This window comes from Ochotona princeps, chromosome 4 (assembly GCF_030435755.1).
Source record: "Ochotona princeps isolate mOchPri1 chromosome 4, mOchPri1.hap1, whole genome shotgun sequence".
Classification (NCBI taxonomy): Eukaryota; Metazoa; Chordata; class Mammalia; order Lagomorpha; family Ochotonidae; genus Ochotona; species Ochotona princeps.
Genome location: NC_080835.1, coordinates 35,411,556 through 35,436,327, shown reverse-complemented (window position 1 = coordinate 35,436,327; position 24,772 = coordinate 35,411,556). Strand labels below are relative to the sequence as shown.

At 37.3% G+C, this 24,772-nt stretch overlaps 1 protein-coding gene across 1 annotated transcript; it reads right to left on the bottom strand.

Moving 5' to 3' along the window:
• Positions 1 to 18,420: 18,420 nt before the first annotated feature.
• FANCF (FA complementation group F) lies at positions 18,421 to 19,674 on the bottom strand. Its single transcript, XM_004585628.3, has one exon. The coding sequence runs from the start codon at positions 19,567 to 19,569 to the stop codon at positions 18,508 to 18,510; it is 1,062 nt and encodes a 353-aa protein (XP_004585685.2). The 5' UTR covers positions 19,570 to 19,674; the 3' UTR covers positions 18,421 to 18,507.
• Positions 19,675 to 24,772: the final 5,098 nt, after the last annotated feature.

The window sequence follows — 24,772 nt, the reverse complement described above, 5'->3', positions numbered from 1 at the left end:
ATAAATGGGAACCTTTATTATGAGAACAATTATATATGCATACATAAGTATATAAGCAATATGAGCGCACCTCAAAAAGTCTTTGGAAAATGGAATGAAAATTTTATTCTAGTGTAAATTTTTTTAAGAATTATTTTTTTTATTGGAAAGTCAGATGTAAAGAGAGGAGGAGAGAGAGAGAGAGGAAAATCTTCCATCCGATGATTTACTCCCCAAGCGGTCACGGCAGCTAGTGCTGCGCCGATCAGAAGCCAGGAGCCCTGAGCTTCTTCTAGGTCTCCCACATGGGTGCAGGGTCCCAAGGCTTTGAGCCGTGCTTGTCTGCTTTCCCAGGCCACAAGCAGGGAGCTGGATGGGAAGCTGGGCTACTAAGATTAGAACTGGCGCCCAAATGGGATCTCGAGTGTTCAAGGCAAGGACCTTAGCTGCTAGGCCACCGTGCCAGGCCATCAGTTTTGTTTGTTTTTTAAATCTCCACACATGAATTTTTTAAAAACTAATTTAAGATATTCATCATTTTCCATTTTATGTTTACTATACATTCATTTATTTTATTTTGTTCTTAATATTCATTTTTCATGAACTTTTTGAAAACTTGCTTGCATGGGTTTCAAAACTTTTACACCAAAGAAACTTGTTTTCACTCACTTTTCCAATAATTCTTGAAGTCCTGTGTATGCATTATACACACACATATTATTTTCATGTTACTGGATAACCTATAGCTTAGATATCAAAAAATGTAAAGAGAATAGGAAGGGATGGAAGCAGCAAGAAGAGATGAAGGATCATGTTCTCTGAATCGCGTCTTTGTAATACACGGAATCTGTTCTCTCCGTATTAAATCTGAAAAAGTTCCTATAAAAAGAAGACCATTATTAGCAACACAAAAAGAAAAAGATAGAAATACGGAAATTAAGGAAATAACAACAAAACTGCTAAGTTAAAATTGTTCTTTATTTGAAAAACAGACTGAATATAGATGATAGGGTAGAATGAAGATGAGTTTTGCCAATTTTTCAATGTTTCACTGTAAGTGTGGATATAGGTAGATTGTTTTTGAAATTGAAACAGTATAAATACTAAGATTACTGGAATTGTGGTTGACAAGGATGCATATGAAATTACAATAAAAGATACCAACCACTGACACTCCTCCTGTAGTCTCCCTCTAAGATCCGGAGACGGAGATTTCCGATGAGGTCGCTGTATCTGCAGAATGTGAGCTGTGGCAACAGACAGAACCGCCAGTCAAGACCAGCACAAGAACCTAAACTATCTTTGCTGGCACATATGGCATTCCCATCAACAGAGCATTTTATTGGCTAAAAGTAATAAACTGCATTTTAAGCTAAGAAACAAAACAGAGTGCATAAGCATCATTTTTACAATTTTAAGTGATAAAATGCAATAACTTTGGCACAATATACAAATACATTTTAAATAAAAGGGAAAATGTGGAACTAATATAGATAACTCATATTTTATATGTTATTTGCAACTGATTTCTTTATATGGATCTACCATATGATCCTATACTTTCACCTTATAAACATGAAAAATAGCAGAATCAGCAGGAGGGATTCCTTTCCCTCAACAAAAAAAAACCATATGTCAGGTAAAAAGTAAAATAACCACATCCAGCAATGTTGCTCTAAATCCCCGTCACTGCTCAGTATCTACTATAGCTAAATAAAACCATCCTGTTTACATGATGGTGTAGAGTGGTCTTTACTTAGGCTGCCAATCATAACACCTAAGCACGGACTTTCTAGAAGTATTTGGATAACTGAACATACCCAATGCAAAGTGAGATGCAATCCATGATAAATTCTGGTATTGATGTCCCTGCTCCTTTATCCTAGTGGAGCTAACAAAAAAAAATTAATCATCAAATACTGAGACTCAGTCTCAGAATCTTTGGCTGAACATTTCAGTAGATACTATCAACCAGAATTACCACTGACCTAGTTGAAATTCAAATCAGCCAATTTATCATGTAAATTATATTCATTATTTTTTGAAGAGCAAGATTCTTTCTTGTTTTCTTTTAAATGTTGATGTTAAAGGTTCTTGAGAGTAATTTAGACAACCAGACTCAAAAACAAAATTTTCATTGTAAGTTTCAAATGATTTTTTTTCATTGCACTTACCATTAAATGACATATTAAGAATGAAATGAATCATCCAGCACTGATTTTAGGGCTCTAGATGGTGAAATAGTTTAAAATTCCAATTAAAAAAATATTTTGTTAATAAAGTCAAGGTTAGAGCAATAGTCTTTTTATCACTGGTTTGAAACTAGTTTATAATGAAATATTTGGCATGTGAAATCATTTGAAATGTGAGGTTCTTGATAAGAAAATATCACTTGTAATTTCATTTTAAAAACTAAAAATCAGCATGAGATTTGGGCCTCTTTTGACTTCTATCACCTTGCGGCCTGTCCTTTAATCATCACAAAACTCGCAGTTGCTATTTCTTTATTAATAGTACATATGTACCAGGAAAAAAATACGTTGACAACAAATTTAGAGCATTCTATTTATTATTTATCCAATAACAAATAAGGCTATAACTAGATTATTTGAAAAGTAACCAAGTAAAAGCAATAATATTAATTCATAAATAAAATACAACAATATATTGCAACTAAATAGAGAATACTGATACATTATCTTGATTAGGCTCACATATTTGGTGTGTTTAATGTAATAATGAGCTTTTACATAAATGGCTGTAAGTAATTCAGGAAATGGAGTAGTTGTAGAACTTGGCTCTAACGTATAGTAGTTAAAATATTTCTTTTAATTACCTCTTCATTCCAAGTATGTGAAAATGTAGCCAGAAATATATGTAGGCAGCATTTACACTTGGCGTTGAATCACAGTGATGGACTATATGCCAGGTTTCACAAACACACAAAAAGCTATTTTGACATTTAAATTAGACAGAATCTTGACAAATGGCATACCTCAGTGGAAACTTGGGATCAAAATTTTTCCTTAATTCTGCACTTTATATTAGTCATATATTCTTAATAGAAATATATCATCTTCTCACATAATTTTTCTTTCCTAAAATAATAGACACAACAACCAGAAAACCACTCAAAAGAAAAATGTATTTATATAATTAATGATATAATTATCATCTTTAACCACAATAGAAACTGTAAATAATACACTGTTGTTATATTTTAATATACATTCAGATTTCATTTTATGTACTCACGTGCCTTGGTGAACTTTTCTAAATGGTAAGTCTTAAGAGCACAATTAAACCAACTTAGTAGAATTCATCGCCATTAATTTATGAAAAGCTTTATAAAATTTAAAGTTTAAAAGATACTGTATTGGGCTAACATGGTGACAGAGCCAGCTATCTTCCACCTGTATTTCTGGCATCCCATATAGGTGCCAGCTTTATTCTCAGATGCTGCATTTCTGATCTAGCTGCTACTACTGCCATGAGAAAGCAGTGGAGACAGCTCAAGGCCACGGGCCCTGGGCCCAAAAGAAACTCCTGGCTCCTGGCATCAGAGGGTCACAGTCCTGGCACTTGAGGCCATTTGTACAATGAATCAGTGGATGGAATATCTCTGTCTCAGTATTTATGATTTGCAAGTGAAATAAGTAAATTGTTTTTAAAAATACTATATCAACCTATAAAATCAACTGTATTTTAATCAATAAATATATACTCCACTAGAGGACTAAAAAATCAATCCTTACATTTCGAGCAAATGATCCCAAGAAAATAAGATTTGATAGCATTTGGTTACTATTTACAATTGAGTTAATGTTTTCTTAAAATAACTGCACAAAATATAAGATTTTTTTTAGATTTATTTACTTTTATTGGAAGGGCTAATATACAGAGAGAAAGATCTTCCATCTGCTGGTTCACTTTCTAAGCGGCTGTGATGGTCGGAGCTGAACAGATCCGAAGTCAGGAGCCAGGATTGTCTTCTAGGTCTCCTACATGGATGTAGGGTCCCAGCGCTTTGAGCCATCTTCTACTGCTTTCCCAGGCCACAATTAGGGAGCTGGGTGGGAAGTGGAGCAGCTAGCTGGGACATGAGCTGATGCCCACATGGTATCCTGATGTACACAAGATGAGTCTCTAACTACTAGGCCATTGTGTCAGGCCCTACAATATGGTTTTTACTGTTAGAATTTATTTTGAGCTTGGAACAATGCCATATATTACGGTTATAAACCAAAATGTCTCACATATCAGTTATCAGATTATTTACACCATTGTTTTCGCAGAAACCATAAAAATATCAGAGTAATCAGAATATGGAAATTATCACACTAAACAAAATAACATATTTTTGAGATACCATCAGTTACAATAAGCAATATGTTGACTCACATAAAGAAAAAAAAAAACATGTTAGGAATTTGAACAAAATCTACCTAAGTGTATTTCTAATATTAACAGTGCCCTGGGATGCTATGCACAAAAAAAAATGCTGTGTAGTTTTAAAATAGGTCAGTACCACATTTTCTCTGCTTGTATGTTATTTCTATCTATGTCTGTTTACTTGTGTGGGCTTGTATGTTATTTTATATCTATCCCACTAATACAGAAATTCATTGACATTAGGTCCGTGTTTATTCTACCATAGCAATGGAAGGGATCTCAATGTTTTCTATCAAAACAATTAAACTGTATATCAAATAGAAATTAATGGCATATACTAGCATATTAAAAGTAATCAGTAAAGAAATCATTTAATTTTACATTCCTCTCGTATACATTGTTTACATCCTTTGAAATTGGTGTTCCCTGAGCCTATGGAGCTGTATCATGCAAACCATAAAACAAAACAACAACAAAAAGAGTGGCCATAAACAAAAAACAAAACAAACAAACAAAAACAAAAAAACAACACATTACGTATTCTGGAATAGTATACAGTTTGCCTTGTGAGGGTAGGGAACCATTTTTCTGCCGACGGCCATTTCAATATTTAGACTTTTATCCATGGGCCATCCAAAATTAAAAACTTAAATATTATCCTCCTATAGACTTATTGAATTTTAAGTCCCATCTATGGCTGCCTTGTCAGGGCCAGACCAAATGATTTAGAAGGGCTTATATGGTCCATGTAGTAGACATTCCCTACCCAGGGGACAACAAAGTTGCAGGTAAGAATGTGAGAGAGTAATTATTTTAGAGGACTATGTGTAACAGGATAAGTAAATGGTCTTGAGCTTAGTAAAGAAAAAAATATTAGACAGTCACCCTTTCCAAGTGAGAATGAACTTGGATAGGTAGGTTTCTTAAGGAAGAAGAAATAAAATAACCACTATGAAAGGTCATCTGGAAATAGGACACACGTAACACTGCGGAGTTGTTTGTGTGGTATTTTTTGTTTGTTTTTTACACATTGGCAGGAAAAACTCATGTTGAATTAGTGGTTGAGAGAGAGATAGAAACAACTAGGCTGATATCATTGTTTCATAACATCATTCAGTATTTAATTTTTTTCTAATTCTTTTTTTTTGTTCCCTGAAAGAGGGTAATACTGAGTAGTAATTTCCATCAAGTTGAAAAATTAGATACTTAATCAGAATGAAATGATTGATTTAAATAATGATAAAACCTTGGAGATTAGTAGCATAGTGCCACAGTTAATGCAAACCATAATATGCCTTAAAGTAGCAGAAAGATAATTACATCCATGGCATAATTGTCAGAAAGGTACACGAAGCACTGCTTATTACCTGGAGACTGCCCATCATTGAAATACTAGGTAGCTTATAATAGCTTAATTATTTATACACAATGGCCCGACGAGAATGTTAGAGCATTAAAAACAGAAAACTAAAATAAAACTCAATTGTGTGGAGAATTCAACAGCAAATTGGGAAAAGAGGTAAAATCAGTAAAGTAAAATTACCCAACTAGAACAAAAGAAAGATTAGAAACTGAATGAGGAAACATAAATGGAAACTGAAGAAGCTATTATATTAAAAATATCTAGCATTATGTCATTGGAGTCCAGGAAAATGAAAAGAAACAGTAGGGATGAATAAATATTGTAAGAAGTGGTGACTAACATTTATCCAAATCATCTAAAAAAAGCATAAGCCTTAAGAACAAAATATGTGAATTTCAATAAAATGAGAAAAGTTTATAGAGAGGTATATCAAAATAAAACTATAAACAAGAAACAAGAAAACTCTACAACAAGGAGAAAATTAACATTTACTCATAGGGAAAAGACAATTCAAATGACAAATTTTGCATAAAAGACAAAGGACACCAGTATAAAATGATGTAACATTTTAAAATTCTGAGTAAAATGATCTGGCTGTCTCAAATTGTACCACTGTTCCATCATCCTGCAAACATCAAGAGATGCTCAGATGAAGAAAAAATAAAACAATGTTCACCAAGACATTTACTCTAAAAGATGTTCAAAGATTTCAAAAATGCAGTTATATTTTCAATTGCTTTGATGAAGAAAGATGTAGTTAATATTGTTATCCAAGATGTTTGAGAATTCAGTAGCTTATAATAGTAGAAATTTTTTTAAAGTTTGATTCAAGATAACCCAGAGGGATATTTATTATAAAATGAGTCATTAGAAAAAAGCTATTTAACAAGTAAATTTATTTCTGTATTTCATTGCTTTAATTACCTTTTAGAACCCAAATAACTAAAATAGTATTTGAAACTTTTTGTCATGATAAATGAAATTATACATCTTTTAATTGTGCTATTGCAGCAGAAATCATAACATTTCATTCACAGCATTAGATAGTAAATATGACTATAGCATTAACAGCATTAACAGATTGCAAGGCCATATTCTTCAAACATCCTGCCTTAACTAACATCTATAATGACAAACAGTGAAATCGTTCTGAATCTACAGGGGCCAATTTTCTGGTGCAGTTCACAAGGTTCAGTGCTTCTTAGCTAAAATTAGAAAATGGTGACTGCTCTTGATTAGTTTTGGTTACTATAGCAATTCCATATGCAGCCAATGTCTGTAGACTACTGAGCTGTATCGTGTATCTAGTGTAAATCACTCTTGTTAGTCACTTGTGATATATTTTACGCTTGTAATAACAAGTTCAAACTAACAGTGTCAGGAACACATGTTTTCAGCAATTATTGGAAATGCAGACCACAGAATGTGCGCCTCCAACCTCGCTGCCATTCTTGGTGTTTGCATAAACTACTGAGTACTTTTGGAAATCGTTAGAGATATGAGCTTGATTTTATGCAAAGTAACAAACATTTTCTCTTATCCTCAAGAATATTCATTATAAAAATTTGAGATTGGTTTACCTGTGGAAGATACTGTAAAACAATTGTCAATCTGGATTGATTTTGCTACTTCATATTGTGATATTCAATCTACTGGTGAAAGATTAAGTAAAATTTTATTGCATATTTAAACTGAGTCAACAATTTTTAAGGTGTCTAATATGCCTGGGATGGGAAAAGAATTTATGCTTTCTTTTTCATGGGTATATGTACATTCGTTGAAAGCTAAGAGAATGCTATTTTTAAAACTCCATCCTGACATATTGTCAATGCTCATGAATATATGCATAGCTTCACATGGAATATCTTACAAAAGTATTGATATTATGTCAGATGCTTGGTATAATAGTGAATATTTTAACAGCCATTCCATTGAGCTTTGAACAATTGTTTTGGGTTAAAAAAGATATGAAACAGGACTGTGTGTAATTTATCTTTTACATATGGCTTTCCAAATATGTTTTCTTTAAAATACAAGCAATTTGGGTCATAACATAAAATACATAAATTGGTTTATAATCATTCTAAGTACATTACATCACCTTGATATCTATGTGCTTATAAGTGTATTTGTTAAAGTATTGCAGTACAAATATAAAAATAAAAAATTATATAGAGAGATTTAGTTTTTAGTGATTAACACATAAATTTGTATTTAGTGTGAGTTTATTATGACTATTGATGTGTTTCACCAATTTTAAAAAGAATATTTTAAGTAATCCCACAAATTTAAAGTCATTATAAATTTTATGCGGTTTGATACCATTTGTATTGCATGTAATATGCGATATATTTATATCACATTCATATCTTTATATGCATTCACATATATTTATGTCTATTCATACATGCCTATACATATATTCATGTGTATATGTCTATTTATACATATTTATATATGTATATTTTACATATAAAATATAAACTGTGTTCATTTTTTTTACTCTGAGTCACTGCATGTAAAAATATTCTATAGTTGATGTTCTTATGTTTTTGAGATAAAAGGATTAAATTAAATGGAGCTTTAAGGCACTGTAAACTCTTCTGCATTCAACCTTAATCCCAATATTAAGAGTAATGAAGGTGTAAGAAACAGCTGTATATACATCAATTATTTTAATGACTCAAGCTCCTTTCCCTTAGGGCCACCATATTTCTAAGCCAAAAGGGTACTCTTCGCCCCCCTTGACAGATGGCATCTGATAAATGATACTATTGCATGGCTCTAATATAGTGATTGATCATTTCAAATTAATTCCTAAGAGAAATCAATAGTTCCTTCCTAGAGCATTTACATTAATTAATTTATGTTAATAATGAATATCCTGCACCCACTGTTTGTCAGGGAATATAGGTCATTTTCTTGATAACCAATTTCTTCTTTACTGCATTAGTGTAGTGCTCCACAGATTCAAACACACACACACACACACACACACACACACACACCCCAAGTAAAAGAAAAATTCAATAGCAACAAGTAAATCTTCAAGTAAAAGAAAAATTCAATAGCAACAACTAAATCTTGACATTGGCAAATGTTTATCCAATTCAGATGCAAGGAAGAGAATTTCGGAGATGTTTCAGAGTTGGATTGCTGTGCAAAAATGCCACCATGTCACCATTTACTGGCACTACACATGTCCTCTTCTCACGTGGATTTATGCACACCATAGTCATTGTTGAAATGACATATTTCGTAGAGATGTTACCCAGGGAATAGTACTCTAATAAAGGGTTTAGTCTATTTTATGCATTTCAAAATAGTTTTCAGTAGCTCAATTTATATCAATCAAAGTATAAGGGTTTTGTATGTTCAATGGCAAGCAAAATAGCCAGTCTTGACTTTACTGAGCTTGTGCGCTGGTAGAAAACAGACACACCTGAAAGCAAAACTGTGATTAGTAAGCAAATGGGATGTCTGAAAGCAAATAACAGAGAGATACAATTTAATATAAAGGTTTTATTATAAAAGAAGACAGTATGAGATATGAAAGACTTTTATGAATACATTTTAGCTTAAGGCATAATGCAAGAAATGCTTCTAATACAGAAAAAAATAATTCCTGCTTAGGGGAGTGTATTTTAAAGGAATGACAAGAGATGAACTTTTTAGGGTAAGCAGAATGTACATTTGATCCTGTTAAACAAGAAAGAAATTGATTTTTATTCAATATGAAATAGGTAGTCACTCAGGTTGTAAGAAAATCAGTGAGATTATACATTTGTCTTTATAAAATCTACTTTACATATGCACATATTAATTTGATAAATATGTTCTGACTCTTTTACTTGTGCTAAGAACGGTTTTACCCTTTTTGATATTTTACTGAATAAAGTATAAAATACCTTGCTCTAATAGAGCTTACATATGTGGGGGGAAGGATGAAACTAAACATCATAAGCATAACAAACAAGTAAACGGCACAGTACTGAGTGATGATTGAAATTCCTATAGGAAAGGAAAGAATGTAATAGTACTGGGAGGGTCTGAATGAAGGCAGGGAATAATAGTGGGTGTGGTTGCTGAAACAGCTATAATCAATACAATGCTTAGAATAACCCTTGAAGAATGCGATTGGAGGAAATTCTTGATATACATAAGCTAAACAGAGAGGAAGTAAAGAGTTTTACAGGCAGCAAGACATCTCTAGATAATATTGGATGTCATTACACACTTGTTCAGACCCAGAAAATAACAAACTCTAAGAGTGAACCCTTATGTGAACTCTGGATTTGGGTGATACTAATGTTTTAGTGTAGGACTGTGAGTACTCAGCACTGTTGTTAGGAAAGTCAATAATGCTGAAGGCTATTCACAGCGGAAGCAAAGGGACTATCTGCTCCTGCTGCTCTAATCTGCTTTGACTCTACAATTATAGCATTTTTATTTTTTAAAGAAAAAGCTATTGCAGAAATCCAAGTAAGAGTTGATGGTAACTGACTAGTCATTTAGCAACCCATATTCTGGTAAGCTGCCAATATAAGTTTATTCAGAATGTTAAACTAACCATCCAGTTAGGCTGCATACAGGGAGAAGAGAGAAATCAGTGTTACCCCAGAATGTTCAGTGTGGGCACGTCAGAATAGAGGTGCTAGTAACAGAGATGAGGACACTTGCATACCAAGTAGATTCAGCCTATGTTGAGTTTTAGGTACAAAAGTAGTTACTGGCTACGCTGTTGGAGGTCAAAGTCTGGAGTTTAAAAAGAAGTTATCTGAGTTAGAGGAAAATGGTCATTAAGAGATGAGGCTATGAACATAGGAGTGCATGTTGGTTTCTCATAGAACAAGTGTTCTGGATATATTCCTAGGAGTGCTATTGCTGGATCATACGGTATGTTGAATTTGAGTTGTTTGAATATTCTCCATACTGATTTCCATAGAGGCTGTACCAGCCTGCAGCCCCACCAGCAGTGGAGTAGGGTTCCCTTTTCCCCGCAACCTCGCCAACAAGTATCGTTGGTGCTTTTATTCATGTGGGCCAGTCTTACTGGCGTTAGGTGGTACCTCATTGATGTTTTAATTTGGATTTCCCTTATTGCCAGGGAACTTGAGCATTTTTTCATATGTTTATTTGCCATTTGGGTTTGTTCCTTTGTGAAGTGTCTGCCCATTTCCCGTGCCCATTTCTTGAGTGGGTTGCTTGTTTTGACATTTTGGTTGTTTTGTAGCTCTTTGTATATTCTGGATATTAGCCCTCTATCACCTATGTCATGTGCGAAGATCTTCTCCCATTCTGTGGGTTGCCTTTTTACTTTGTTGATTGTTTCTCTAGCTGTACAGAAGCTTCTTAGTTTGATGAGGTCCCAATTGTTTATTTTGGTCTTGATTTCTACTGCATCTGGAGTCTTTTTTAGGAAGTGAGGGCCTACCCCTAAGTGTTCCAGTGTGTTTCCAACATTTTCTTCCAAAAGTTTGAAGGTTTCTGGATGTAGGTTTAGATCTGTTATCCATTTAGATCTGATCTTAGTGTATGGTGAGAGATGTGGATTGGATAAGAAAGCTATGGTTCATCTACTCCATGGAATACTACTCAGCTATTAAAAAAAACAAAATGCAGTTCTTTGTGGCCAAATGGGCCAAACTGGAAACCATAATGCTAAGGGAAATGAGCCAATCCCAAAAGGTTAAATACCACATGTTTGCCTTAATTTAAGATGATATGATGTTATGTATAACATGTTATGTTTTGAATGTTATATGTTGTGTATAAACTAAAATTGAAGTATAGGTGAGGTGGTCACAGAAGGTGGCTGGGAACCCGCATTTACTTTTAACATATTGGTTACTCATTACTATGTCAATTAATTCCATAATGATGTAAATTTTTGCTGATGGTATGTTGGAGCTTTCAATTGACTGGGATGATACTCTGCTGGCTCTGTCATCAGACCAGAGAGGGTATACCTAAGAAGCCGTTGAACTTGACGGGACAATAAGATGCTGGACTCTATGTTTGGTATATACTTGCAATGGGGAAATCTCAACTGAACTTGAGCTGTGGTTATGCAACAAGGTGGAGGAATCCACCATGGTGGGAGGGTTTGGGGAGGGGTGGGGAGAACCCAAGTATCTATGTAACTGTGTCACATAATACAATGTAATTACTGAAGTTAAATAATAAATAATTAAAAAAAAAAAAGAAGAAATAGACGGGGAGAAACACACACACACAAAAAAAAGAGATGAGGCTAAAGTTGCTGACAAGATAAAAATTATTAAGAAAATTAGTGCAGACAGAGAAGGAGTGAGACTTGGAACATTTGATAATTGAACATCTAAACAGAGTATAGAGAATACTGAAAAAAAGATTGATAATAAAGTAAAAGGAAACCAAGACACAATCATATCCTGTTACACAATTGTAGAGAATTGAACATCAAGAAAATCACTGGGTTCGGTGCAGTAGCCTATTGGCTGAAGTACTCATTTGGCATGTGCCAGTATCCCATATGGGCACTGGTTCTAAGCCTGGCAGCCCTGCCTCCCACCCAGCTCCTTGCTTGTGGCCTGGAAAACAGTCAAAGATGGCTCAAAGCTTTGGGACACTGCACCCACAAGGGAGACCTGGAAGAAGCTCCTCGCTCCTGGCTTTGGATCGGTGCAGGACCAGCCATTGTGGCCACTTGGGGAGTGAATCAACAGACAGAATCTCTTCCTCTCTGTCTCTCCTCTCTATGTATCTGATTTTACAATAAAATTAAATAAATCTTTTTAAAAAATCACTAACTTCCATATGTTCCAGATGGTTAAACAATTTAAGGTGTGAGAATTCACCATTGAACTTAGTAAGGTAGAAGACATTATGCATCTCTGAAAGGACTCATGATGAAATGGTAAGGTCCAAAGAAAATTCTAGAAGAAGAGTAGTCTTAATGGAAAATGGGAACTTTCAAGAAGTTAGCTGCAAATGGTAGCAAATAAATGAAGTCAGAATCTTCTTTGTGAGGTAGGCACAATTTTGATTATTTTTTCTAAGATGGCACAAATAGCTTGTGTGTGTGGGAGAGGGAGTTGTTGAAGCTATGATCTTGAGTGGCTTAACGTATAATAATGTATCAGTAAAAACAAGCAGAAAAGTAGGTATTGATGTTTACATAATTCAAAACTGTGGCTAAAGTATAAGTTTTCCTCCAGTTGCTTCATATCTGTCCATAAACATAAAATTCACCACTTGGGAAGTTCAATAAAGTATAAATTATATAGGTGTTATAAGAAAATCAGACAAAAAAAGCAGCCAAGTCACAATCATAATATGGTAAAGACATGATGGCTGGAACGGGGATCATATCCAACATCAGGCAAACAGGGACACCTTCAGACCGAGAGGACGCTACTAGCCATAGACAGAAATATTCCAAATCTATCCTAGACAAACACGAACTAATTGCATTTTGTCAGTATAAGACTTTGTCTTAATTATTTAGATTATTAAGACATAGCTGCCAGAGGCTAGCTCCAGCTGAGATGAGAACTCGGGAAGGGTGCGTGAAATAGGCATACAAAGAAAAGAAATGGAACACTACAATTCCAGGGTCGTAATGGACAATGAGAGAAAGCTGTCCGCTTTATTTATGCAGAAGCAGTCACAAGCTCTGGCACAGATCTTTTACATGATGGTGTTGCATCCACTCGACCACAGAGTGCAGCCCCAAGCAGTACAATTACAAAGTTTTCTTTAGGGGCAGTTTGACATAGCTTCAAGAGGGGCACAATTTACAACAGCTTGAGAGGTGAGTGAGGAAGCATTAAAGCATTCCTTGTTTATCTTGGCCTGCTAGCTCCCCCTCCCCCGCCCCCGGCCTGCTCTCCTCAAGTCTGGGCTCTAACCTTGGCACCACCTGTGACAACCAGACCCCTACCTTGAATTATCTACGGGTTAGTAAGGCTGGGGTCTTGGTTTATGGGGTTTGGGGTCATTGGCATTAGCTGGCCATTAGGCCTGCAAGCTCACACAGTTTGTTAGCTAAGCAAGTAAAGCAGGAGTTATAATGGCGAAAAGAATTGCAGTTAGCAATAAGCCTTGTTTACTCTATTTTGATTTCAATTCTACAATGGACAAGTGGATACTTCCAAAGATAATTCTGCAAATTGTTTCACCTTTAGACAGGGCATTATCCATTCTGACGTTGCAGCTAGGAATTCCTCAGTAAACAACACATATTAATCAGTAATACACTCCTACTACAATTTATTTTCACAACATATCTATCACTTAATGGGAGAAATACATCAAAAGAGAAAAAACATAAAGATCTAACACAAAAAGTTTCAAACATTAAATCCTCCCTACAACTGCAGGCTCTACAACCTCATAAACAATCAAATAATAATCAAAAGTATATCTCTATGATGTTAATAAAATCGTCCTATATTTCTTCTACTTAAAGATTATGAAAGCAGCTAAAACAAGTACATTTTCTATGCTCTAAAAAATTGCAAGGACAGGCTAACCTTTAAGGTCACAGTAACTATATTTTTTGCCATAGCAGTTTCAGCTCATACTCCTGTTACTTTCATTAGTTTGTAAAATTCTTAACAAGCCATTTCCCAGAAGGCATGCTATATGTCTGGCCCAGATTTCAGGGCAATGGGTAGGCACACAATAAGGTGTCCAGAAACGGCATGGGTTTAATCGTACTCCTGTGCGCAGTTAAAGGCCCACTCACCAAGACATTATCAATAACATTAACTCTCAAGCTCACATTGGTTGCCAAAGCCATCTCACAGGGGCAAACAATGCCTCAGTAGATTACAGAATTCTTAGTGGGGTGGTTGAGTGTCCTTGCAAAAAGGGGGTGAGATTGTGTCAAGGTGGTCAGAGAGAAATCTGCTGGGCCCTGCCGAACAGCTGGAAGCCCCCCTGGACCCTGCCAAGCAGGGGAGCTGTTCTCTTCACACCTTCGTGCCATCTACCCCTACTGCACGGACCCCAGCACATAGCTAAAAATTTGATAAGGCTTAGGAAATGCTTTGTTATATACAGCATTAATCAATCATACTAGGTAATTTAACAAATCATGTTCATATATAGCTTTGGGGTATATTGTGATGCTTTGATATATAAGATATAATGTGGGAGAAATAAATCAAGCTTTGTCACCTCACTCACCCATCATTTCTTATGGTAAGACATAAAATTTATCCTTAGTCATTTCAAAATATTATTATAATGGGTTACATTTACTCTCCTGTATAACGTGTCCCAAAAACTATTCTTTGGGGGCAGGCGTTGTGGTGTGGCAAGTTAACCTGTGTGGGAAGCCCAGATTTCACATCTGAGTGCCAGTTTAACTCTTAGTGGTACATCCTGGGAGGTAACGGATAACAGGTCAAGTTCTTGGACGCTTCCCACCATGTGGAGACCCGGCTGGAGGTCCTGGCTCCCACCGAGCTCAGTCCTGTCTATTGCAGACGTTTGGACACTGGATCAGTAAATGGGATAATTCCCCCCCTCACCTCCCCACTCCTCCGAAAGTTTAGCTTCAAAACAGAACGAATGGTCAAATGACTGTATATCGTAAAAGTTAGCATCACAAAGATGGTTACTGAATTTAAGAAAACTCATGAGATGTTAACTGTTGAGAACAGAAGTGAATTTGGTGGGTACTTTTAACGATCTGTTGAGACGTTAGTAAAGCAATTTCCAACAGAGTATACACAAACACACACACAAATATGATATGCATTTAAAATAAACAGGTATGAGTAGTATGAAAATGAGATATGCAGATTACTTCAAATAAATTAAAAGTAGGGAAACTGAAACCAAAACTCATATAAGCCAAGAATCCTGTCAAAGACTAGGAGGTGCTTGAAAGGGGCTTACTTGTGACAGAAACTACTGGAAATATCCTCATAGTTTTATGGATTAACATCAAATATAGGTGAACTCAAAAGGAATTACAAAACATAAACATACAGTTAGGTGGGAACCAGCGAAGCCTATTAAGACCTCCAGGATCTTCAGACTATCAAATGATTAGTACAGACTGTAAAATAATATGTAAAATAACCTAGGAGATTTTGGAGAAAACAGTTAAATAAAACTTTTAGAAAAAAAAGTGTTGAAATTTAAAAGTTAAAGAGTGGCGGAATTAGACAGATTATAGCAATATCACTTAAGGTTATAGACAATGTCGATATGACCAAGACAATCCAAAATGATTTTGATAAGAAACACACGTATAGAAAAGTCTATTTCCTTTCACATCACAGGAAAACCAGGCATGTTAGCTGTTTTATTTCAACTTTTTAAAGATTTGAAAGTCAAAATGTCATAGAAAGGAGGAGACAGAGAAAGAGATTTCCCAAGCCCTGGTTCACTCTCCTTACTATTTGCTGCAATAGCAAGGACTGGGACAGGCTGAAGTCAAGATCCTTGCACTCCATCCGGGTCTCCCACACGTGTCCTCAAGTACATGAACCATTCTGCCGCTGCTTACTCTTGGACATTAGCTGAGAACCAAACCAGAAGCCGAGCAGCTGGGGTTCAAACCAGCACTGTGAGACAGGATGCATCACTTGTTAAGCCTCAGTGCTGGTCCTGGACAAACGAAATTTTAAATGTCAATTGATTTTGATTTGAATCATCTTAAACTGGATGCATTTTCTTTTTTGTAATGTGCAGCTTCTGTGAACTTTTGAAGATGGCTCATAAAAGTAACAACAGATCTAATTTCAAGGCCTGAGTTGTCGATAGCAAAAACTTGGAGACTTACTCTGAAGGGAATAATGTGAAGAGAAAGAAATACTGGAGGAAAACATAGTTGAGAATTTTCTAGTGCAGACAAAATCCCTAATCCACGAGCAAGTGAATTGCAGGCTAGAAATTCATGGCTACATACATTACAGTGACTAGAAATACTGAACCTGTGACTATCTTAAAAAACACTAGAAATAAAAGATCTTTTTTGGTAGAATTACAAGTCAAACAATTAACACCTTCTTTTACAACAACTCTTAAAATTAGAAAAGAATAAATTAACATCTTAATCTGTTGAGCTAGAAATGTCCACAGTAAAGCCACCTTCCATCACATCAACAGGGAAAAGACACTTATAGATAAAATCAGAGTTACCACCGTGAGATCTGCCTCAAGGAAATTCCTAAAAAACAAAATACAGTGAAATTAAAAAAAAAAAAAGAAAAAGATAAGTAAGCTGACCATAAGAAAAAAATATATGAAGTGCAATCATGGGAACTGAAATTGTGAGACACATAAGTGAAACAAAGTGCACATGCTTATATGAAACAATTACAGGGCCAGCAAGGTGGCATAGCATGCTAATCTCTGCCAGCATGCTATATGGGCACGGGTTTGAGTTCCAATCCAGCTGCCTGCAAATGGCCTGGAAAAACAACAGAAGATAGCCCAAGGCCTTGGGCCACTGCACACACGGGAGACCCAAAAGAAGCTCCTGGCTTTTAGTTCGAACTAGCCGAGCTTTGGCTGTTGTAGCCATTCGGGGAGTGAATTATCAAATGGAAGATCTCTGTCTCACTTCCTCTCTAACTATGACTTTCAAGTAGAATGAATAAATAGTTTTTAAAAACATTAATTACAGTGTTCTAATTTGATGTATTTTTCCATAGAAAGAACAGAACTAAAACCCTGGACACATTCATGAGTCTAGAAATAGCAGAAGAGGGTTAATATTTCCTGAAGTGGATTGTATTGAATGATTTTCTGAGTCTGTATTGTGGCACATCAAGTGAGGCTATCACTTGCAATAGTGGAATCCCATATGCTCACTAGTTTGTGTCCTGGCTGCTCAACTTTAAATTCAGCTTCCTGCTAATATGCCTGGGAAGGTAGTGGAGAATGGCCCAAGTGCTTGGGTTCTAGCACCCTTGTGGGAGACCCAGCTGAAGCTCCTGGCTTTGACCTTACCCAGAGCTGTCTATTTTGCCATCTGGCGAGGAACTAGCAAACAGAAAAAAAAAAAAATCTGTCTGTGATGGGCCCGGCGGCGTGGTCTAGCGGCTAAAGTCCTCGCCTTGAAAGCCCCGGGATCCCATATGGGCGCCGGTTCTAATCCCGGCAGCTCCACTTCCCATCCAGCTCCCTGCTTGTGGCCTGGGAAAGCAGTTGAGGACGGCCCAATGCTTTGGGACACTGCACCCGCGTGGGAGACCCGGAAGAGGTTCCAGGTTCCCGGCTTCGGATCGGCGCGCATCGGCCCGTTGCGGCTCACTTGGGGAGTGAATCATCGGACGGAAGATCTTCCTCTCTGTCTCTCCTCCTCTGTGTATATCTGGCTGTAATAAAATGAATAAATCTTTAAAAAAAAAAAATCTGTCTTTGTTGACGTCTTCTAAATAAATGAATAAATCTTTAAAATAAAGAAAAATGCTTCCCTAATGTGATTAAAAAAAAAAAAACTGAAAAGAGACAGAAAATGCATGTCTTGTCATTCTTAAGGTGTTCATTCACACCTGTTTTCAACCTTTCATGGGTATTTTCTATCCAGAAAATCCATGGCACCACAAGATAATTACTTTACATATTTATTATTATAACTACTCAAAATTAGCACTTGAAACAATAAAACAATGTTATTTTGGACACATGTAGGTGCTGGTGGACTTGGTGAGAATCCTGAAATTTTCCTCTTGGAAACTATTACATCTAATTAGTGGCAGGACGTGGCCCATTTGGATCTGGGGCCTGGGTGAGTTCGGAAAGTTGCCTTCCACCCACAGGCAACATCATGCATCACTGTGCAGAGCCACCAGCAGGTCAGTCCAGATGCTAAGCCCAGGGACGTCAAACCCTCCATCCTGCACCTTGCAGGACTCCAGGGCAGTGAGAACTTCATCTTTCAGAGGTGTGGCGGTCTGACAGAGGTTCTGGAACCTATCATACAACTCCTCCCACGGCACATCTTGGGAATCCGATCCAACCCAAATGCCTTTCTGAAGATCATAGTGCAGGTGTTGACCCCAGTCTGTAAGCAAGGTCAGATAGACACGAAAAAGTGCAGGTTGGCGGACTGCCACAGAAGCTAAAAGTCCAGCTGGATTGTTCCGGCAAAAAGCAGCCATGACCTCTGACTTCTCCAGTAACCAACGTACCAGTTCTTGGCTCCCCTTTCCAGGTGCTTGGGCACTGAGCCCTTCCAACTCTGCTTGAGGCCCCTGCACCAGCGCCACGGCTATCACCTTCAGGAAGTTATCCCGAGGCAAGCGCTCCCACAGGCTGCTGAGAAACCTGCTGGGGCCCTCCTCTTGGGCTGACCCCACCTCCTGCAGACGCTCCAGCAGCAGCTCTGCCTGGGTCTTCATCAGTGGATCTTCCTGAAGATTTGGGTTGTCTCTACGGGCACTGACACTCAGCAGGTGGACGGCAGAGCGGAGGCGGGCAAGGCGGGCCAGTTTGTCTTGCAGAGAATCCTCATCACCGTCTGGGGCTCCAGGACCCGGAAAGAGCTGCTGGAGGAGATGGTGACGGGCAGCATCCCCGAGTGCCCGATTCTTTAACAGGCGCAGGGACAGCAGGACATCACTGTATCCCAGGGCCTCGAAGTTCGTCAGGCCCGGGACAGGACCCAGCCCAAAGCCGCCGTCCCGCGTCCACTGGCTGAGCAGCCGGCGCTGCAGGGCTGTGCGGATGCGGTCATGGCGGCCAAAGCGCCGGTAGACGTGACGCACGTAGCGCGCCCACTGCAGTGCCCTGCGCACAGTCGCCGAGTCCCAGGTGCCGACGTGGCTCGTGCGGGAGATGGCCAGAACCTCGAAAAAGCGCTCCAGGTTTTGCAGGAGCGGTTCCATGGCGCGCTGCAAAGCCTCACTTCCGCCTTCACCTTGGAGACGCCAACTCTCTGAGTGCCGATTGGAGCGGCCGCGAACTGGAACGCCTCTCTGCAACGCTATTGGGTAAAGCCCCCGTCCATCTCTCCGCGGCTTTTCAGGTTCCAGGGCTCCGGGAAACTTAAACCCGGAGAAACCTTGTTTTACTTTCCATGGCTTCTTGAGGAAGTTTGAGTAGGGAACTCTCAGCGAGAATTCCTGGAGCCCTGTGTGCGCTGCTGCTTTTCCCAAACGTCTCTGCGCTTACTTTCGCTTTGTAAATAATCCTAGGTAGAAACTTTACCAACCGGTACTTGAAAGCATAGTGATGAGTTTCAACATGATTAGGTACCTCCCGAGACATGTCTTGCATGTGAAGAAATGCTATTAAGTGGAATTTAAGATCCAATCAAGTTGGCAAAAGGTTTCAACTTCCTATGAATGTGAGCTATTGTACTGAATTTTGAGCTTGTACGTCACTTTCACTATTAAAACTGAAACCCATATCAGTAGAAAGGGACAAAACCCCTTCAAGATGAATACTTTATTAAGATTTCTTAAAGAGCTAAAATTTTATTTCCAACATGTGCTGGATTTTATTTCTGTAATGTTCAGTGTTTAAGAGCACTTGCCGCTATGAATTGTTTAGCTAAAGACCCCAAGAATAGAGAGGCAAGGAAAAGAGACCCATTGACGATGTCATCTGCATTACCCACTCATTGATGCACTCAAAAACAGGTTTTGTTTGTTTGCCAACTGATAAGACTGCAGTTCCCACAAGGCCACAGTAAATTCTAACTTAAAGAGGTCTAATGATTTAATCATGGATGATTGGTTGTCCAGCGTCATATTTTTCTATATAATTTAGTTAAAATTCGATTCTGTGTTAAATACTCGTGTAACATAGCAATCTATTTCAGCCTGTTTTCACTGGAAATTGGTGTATCCATGACATTTTTTCTGTTTTGAAGAAAGAGTTTAGAACTTTTACTCATAGTTGTATTGAGTTCAAAATAATTTAAGGAGAATTTTAAAGCACTTACTCTAAGTATGTTACAAGTGGTAGAAACATTATTATGAGAAGGACCCTCTTTTCTAAGAGACTGTGTAAGAAAGGACAAAATACACTTAATTGTAGTTCGTTTTACATTTTATGTATTTTCAGAATTATAAGATTAAAGCTCTTAGAGGCCAGAGGATGAGGAAGGCTCTACAGCGCACGCATGCTTGATTTAGGCCTCATAGTATTGGAACAGTCAGTAGATAAAGGAGGATCTAAGTGAGAAAAATAGCATCATACATCGTGTATAGGGGCATGCATTCATGTGCTGTGTGCTGTGTATACCAGGCCCGGTTCGCTCCCTCTGTTTATGAACTTTAAATTACTTTATTACAGAGCATTGGGACAGAAAATGTTAGGACACATTTAGGATATTTGGTTTAAAAGAAAAAAAAAAAAAACCTTAAAGCATGGTAGTTAAGCAATATACCCAATTGAGGATCATAAAGTCCGGCTTCACAAAAACCTAACTTCATAGGGCCTTGGTGAAGATTAAATGCAATAACAAACATAAAATCCAGAGTGTGTATTGTGGCTTTTAATGTTCAGGCCCTTTCAACCCCTCCACCTCCGTTGCAAAATAGCAGTGGAAATCGCTATCTTTCTGTTATCTTCCCCAGGCCAACAGCAGGGAGCTGAATCAGAGCAGACACGGAACCAGCACCCACATTGGATTCCAGAGCTTACCTTACTGTGTCACACTGCTGGTCCCGTCATATCACGTTTATAGTGATAGCTGTTTATTCAGGAATGGCCAGCTGAAAGGATGCCAAACAATTAGGCCCATGCTGAAACTTTTCTTACTTTCCTACTTCAATCAGTTGGTAAACATTGACTAACATGGGCAGATAGTCATTGGGGCCATGTGAGTAGCTACAGATTAGATGACAAACATGTTTATAAGGGTAATTTCTCTGTTCCTCTTCGTATTTCTATATACATATATAAATCCCAAAGCTGTCACAAACATTTCCTTTCCAAGGCCGAGACAATCTCAGAACCATAAAGAAAAATTAAACTAAGCCCTTAAATGAAACCTATTGTGACAGAATGGGTTAGATCAGGGCCTTGCCATGCTGACCTCCAGTATGGTAACATTGATTCTTCTAATATGGTAACATTGATGCTCCTGATGTAGCTTTCTGCGGGTGTGTCTGTACCTTTCACATAACATAATCTTAAAAAGAAACAGAAACAAACAAAAACCTAAATCTGTTGAGAATTATTTAGAGATTTCCCAATTGCTTTTGTTTTCTTTTGCCAGATTCAGATTTAAATTGTTTCTTTTCATGCCTTCTCCCAATTCATTTCTCTCACAATATAAAGTACGAGCCACATCATCAGCAGCAGTGATGAGGAAATTTTGTGAAAGACATAGCTTGATGCTACAACACGTTACTCTTCATCCTGAGAAATTTCTAGTGAAAAATGGACTAGTAACATTTAAAAAGTTGAGTTGCTTTAATTCTCTAAGTTGCATTTAATCTTTTAGTTATTTTAAAATAGTCAGCATGCCAGGTGTTATACAGCACACGATGGAACTGAGAGGCCAGTAAAAACAAATTGTCCTGACGTCCCTATATTCTACTCCAAACAATGTAATACAGTAGGTCTCTGCTGACTCTGGCTCCCCTATGCCCTGCCCCACCCCACAACTCATGATTTCAGCTACACGTGGCCAGCCATAGTCCAAAAAATTTTAGATGGTGAAATATTCCATAAGCAATCCTCAGGTTTTAAATCACATTCAATTCTAAGTAGCAAGAAGAAATCTACTAACTCTATGTATTCTGCCTGGGGCATGAATTAATGAATTATCCCTTGTCTGGCATTTCAACTCAGTATATTCTATCTGCTAGTTAGTCATGTAATAGCCATCGTGCTTATCAGATTGACTGTCATAATATCATGTGGCTTCTATTCAAGAGACGGTTATTTCATTTAGTGATGCTCCTGGTAGTGATGCAAAAAGGGCACCAGTGCACAAAACGTGAAAGTACAAATTATTGCTGTGTGGCGATGCTAACAGTACATACAGAAAAACATGTAGTATAAAAACATAGAATACAGAGAGTCTAGTAGTATTTGTGGTTTTAGGCATCCACTAGAGTCTTACAGTACAGCCCTTTGGGACTCAAGTATTACCTAGACAGAGAGAGGGAGACACTTGCCTGTTCCATATGTGCCTGAAACAGAAGGGCTTGGGCTATAATTCAACCTGCAGTTTGATGGCAGGGACCCAGGTATGTGGACCTTAATCTGCTGCTTGCCAGCGTGCATGCTAGCAGGGAGCTAGAATCAGACACAGAGCCAGGTCAGACCCCAGCACTCAAATACAAGATACATGAGATGTAAGGATCTAAATGTTATCTTAAACACCATGCCAAATGCCAGAGATTTCCTGCAGGCTTTGCAAACATTATATTCATTTTTTTCTTAACAGCATTGCAAACTATCTTTCTGGGAAATAAGAATATACATCTTACATTTTACTTCAATAAAAAGCTTTTTCGTTTCATTTGCTTCCATTACAAAAATGGAAAATCATTAGATGAAATATAATAGAGAGCTTTAGACATATAAAACATAATCTGACAATTAGATTTGCGGTCTTACAGCATACAGTATTGCATCTGGCCCTAGCCAGAATGCCTTGCATGATATAATATTACAACCCGTCCCTGATCAAACTTGTGAACCTTACACAGAATCTTAAGAAATGTTAAATTATAAACCTGATAGGCAAAAGCACACTATGATTATCCTACCTTTACAATGTTTTTTCTAAAGCTACAGATGACCTGCAAAATAACAAATAATTTTTTTCTCTCTCCTGAGCTCCCTGATCACATTCAACAGATGGTATTACAAGAGTATGGAATATTGATCTCCATTGACATTGGGCATTCAAATGACATCTGGGAAGCTAGAGTCATCAGGGAAATGGAAAGAGGTCTGATAATTCATCTTGTGGTCCTTCTTTGGTTTAAGACATCCATTGAGTGGTAAGAGTGGGTAAACATTGCAATGCACCATGAAAAGGGAAATTAAGTTAGTGGAAACTTTCCAGGTATTCAAGAGCAGGACAGAGACTAATGAGTTCTGAAGAAGATAGTAGAGGATAGATCATAGATAAAGGTGTTATTGTGGACACAGGTCTAGATGATGGCACAAATTTTCTCCTTTTACATTATTGGCATATGCCATTCAATTGCAGCGGGTGTGACGTCAAGTGTCCTTACAGCCATCAGCAAAAGGACTGTATGGACCATGTGCTATATTCTGAAAGAGCTCAACAACACTTTAAAATGCAGGTTATGAAAAATCTTATTTGTTTGCATCATGGTAATCGTTACCACTATTTTGTGTTATAAGAAAAGGAAAGGTTGCATGTAAAATTAACCTCATTTTTAATTGATTTCGTAGCTATTCAAAAATGATTTTACCTATTTGATCAACAATATTTTTAGTTCATTGTGACTACTCACAAATATAAGAAGAAAACTTTGTTTAAAATCATTATCAGTAATTATAACAGCTAACTATGGCAAACATAACAATATTAAAAAATTGTATTCTTCATGCTCCATAAAGGGGACCCTGGGATGGCATGACGTGGTCATTCCCTATTCCTGGGTACTGAAGAGGTTGGGAGGCTGGGCATGCTTTCTACACGTGTGTATAGCCCCCTCTCTGCCCCACATACAGGAAGAAGAAAAAGAATATGTGTAAACAATGGTCTTGTCCACTTTTTCCTGATCCTTGACTCTTCCCACCCTGATCAACTATGTAATCATCATCAAAAAAAAAAAAAAAGAAAAAAAGGAAGACTCAAAAAAAATTGCATTCTTGAAGCAAATTTCATTTTTCTTGTAACAAAATTCACACAGTTTAAATGTTTGGAATTACGCTTAGGTTTAATGTTTAAAATCATTTCTCTTTATGTCATAATTTAATGAAAGTACAGTTTTAAAAGATTTATTGATTTATTTGAAAGGTACAGTTATAGAGAGACAGAGATGGAAAGAGTGATCTTCCAACCACTGGTTCACGCCACAAGTGGTGGCAACAGATAGGATGGAGCCAAGCTGAAGCCACGAACCAGGAACCACCTCTGGGTGTAGG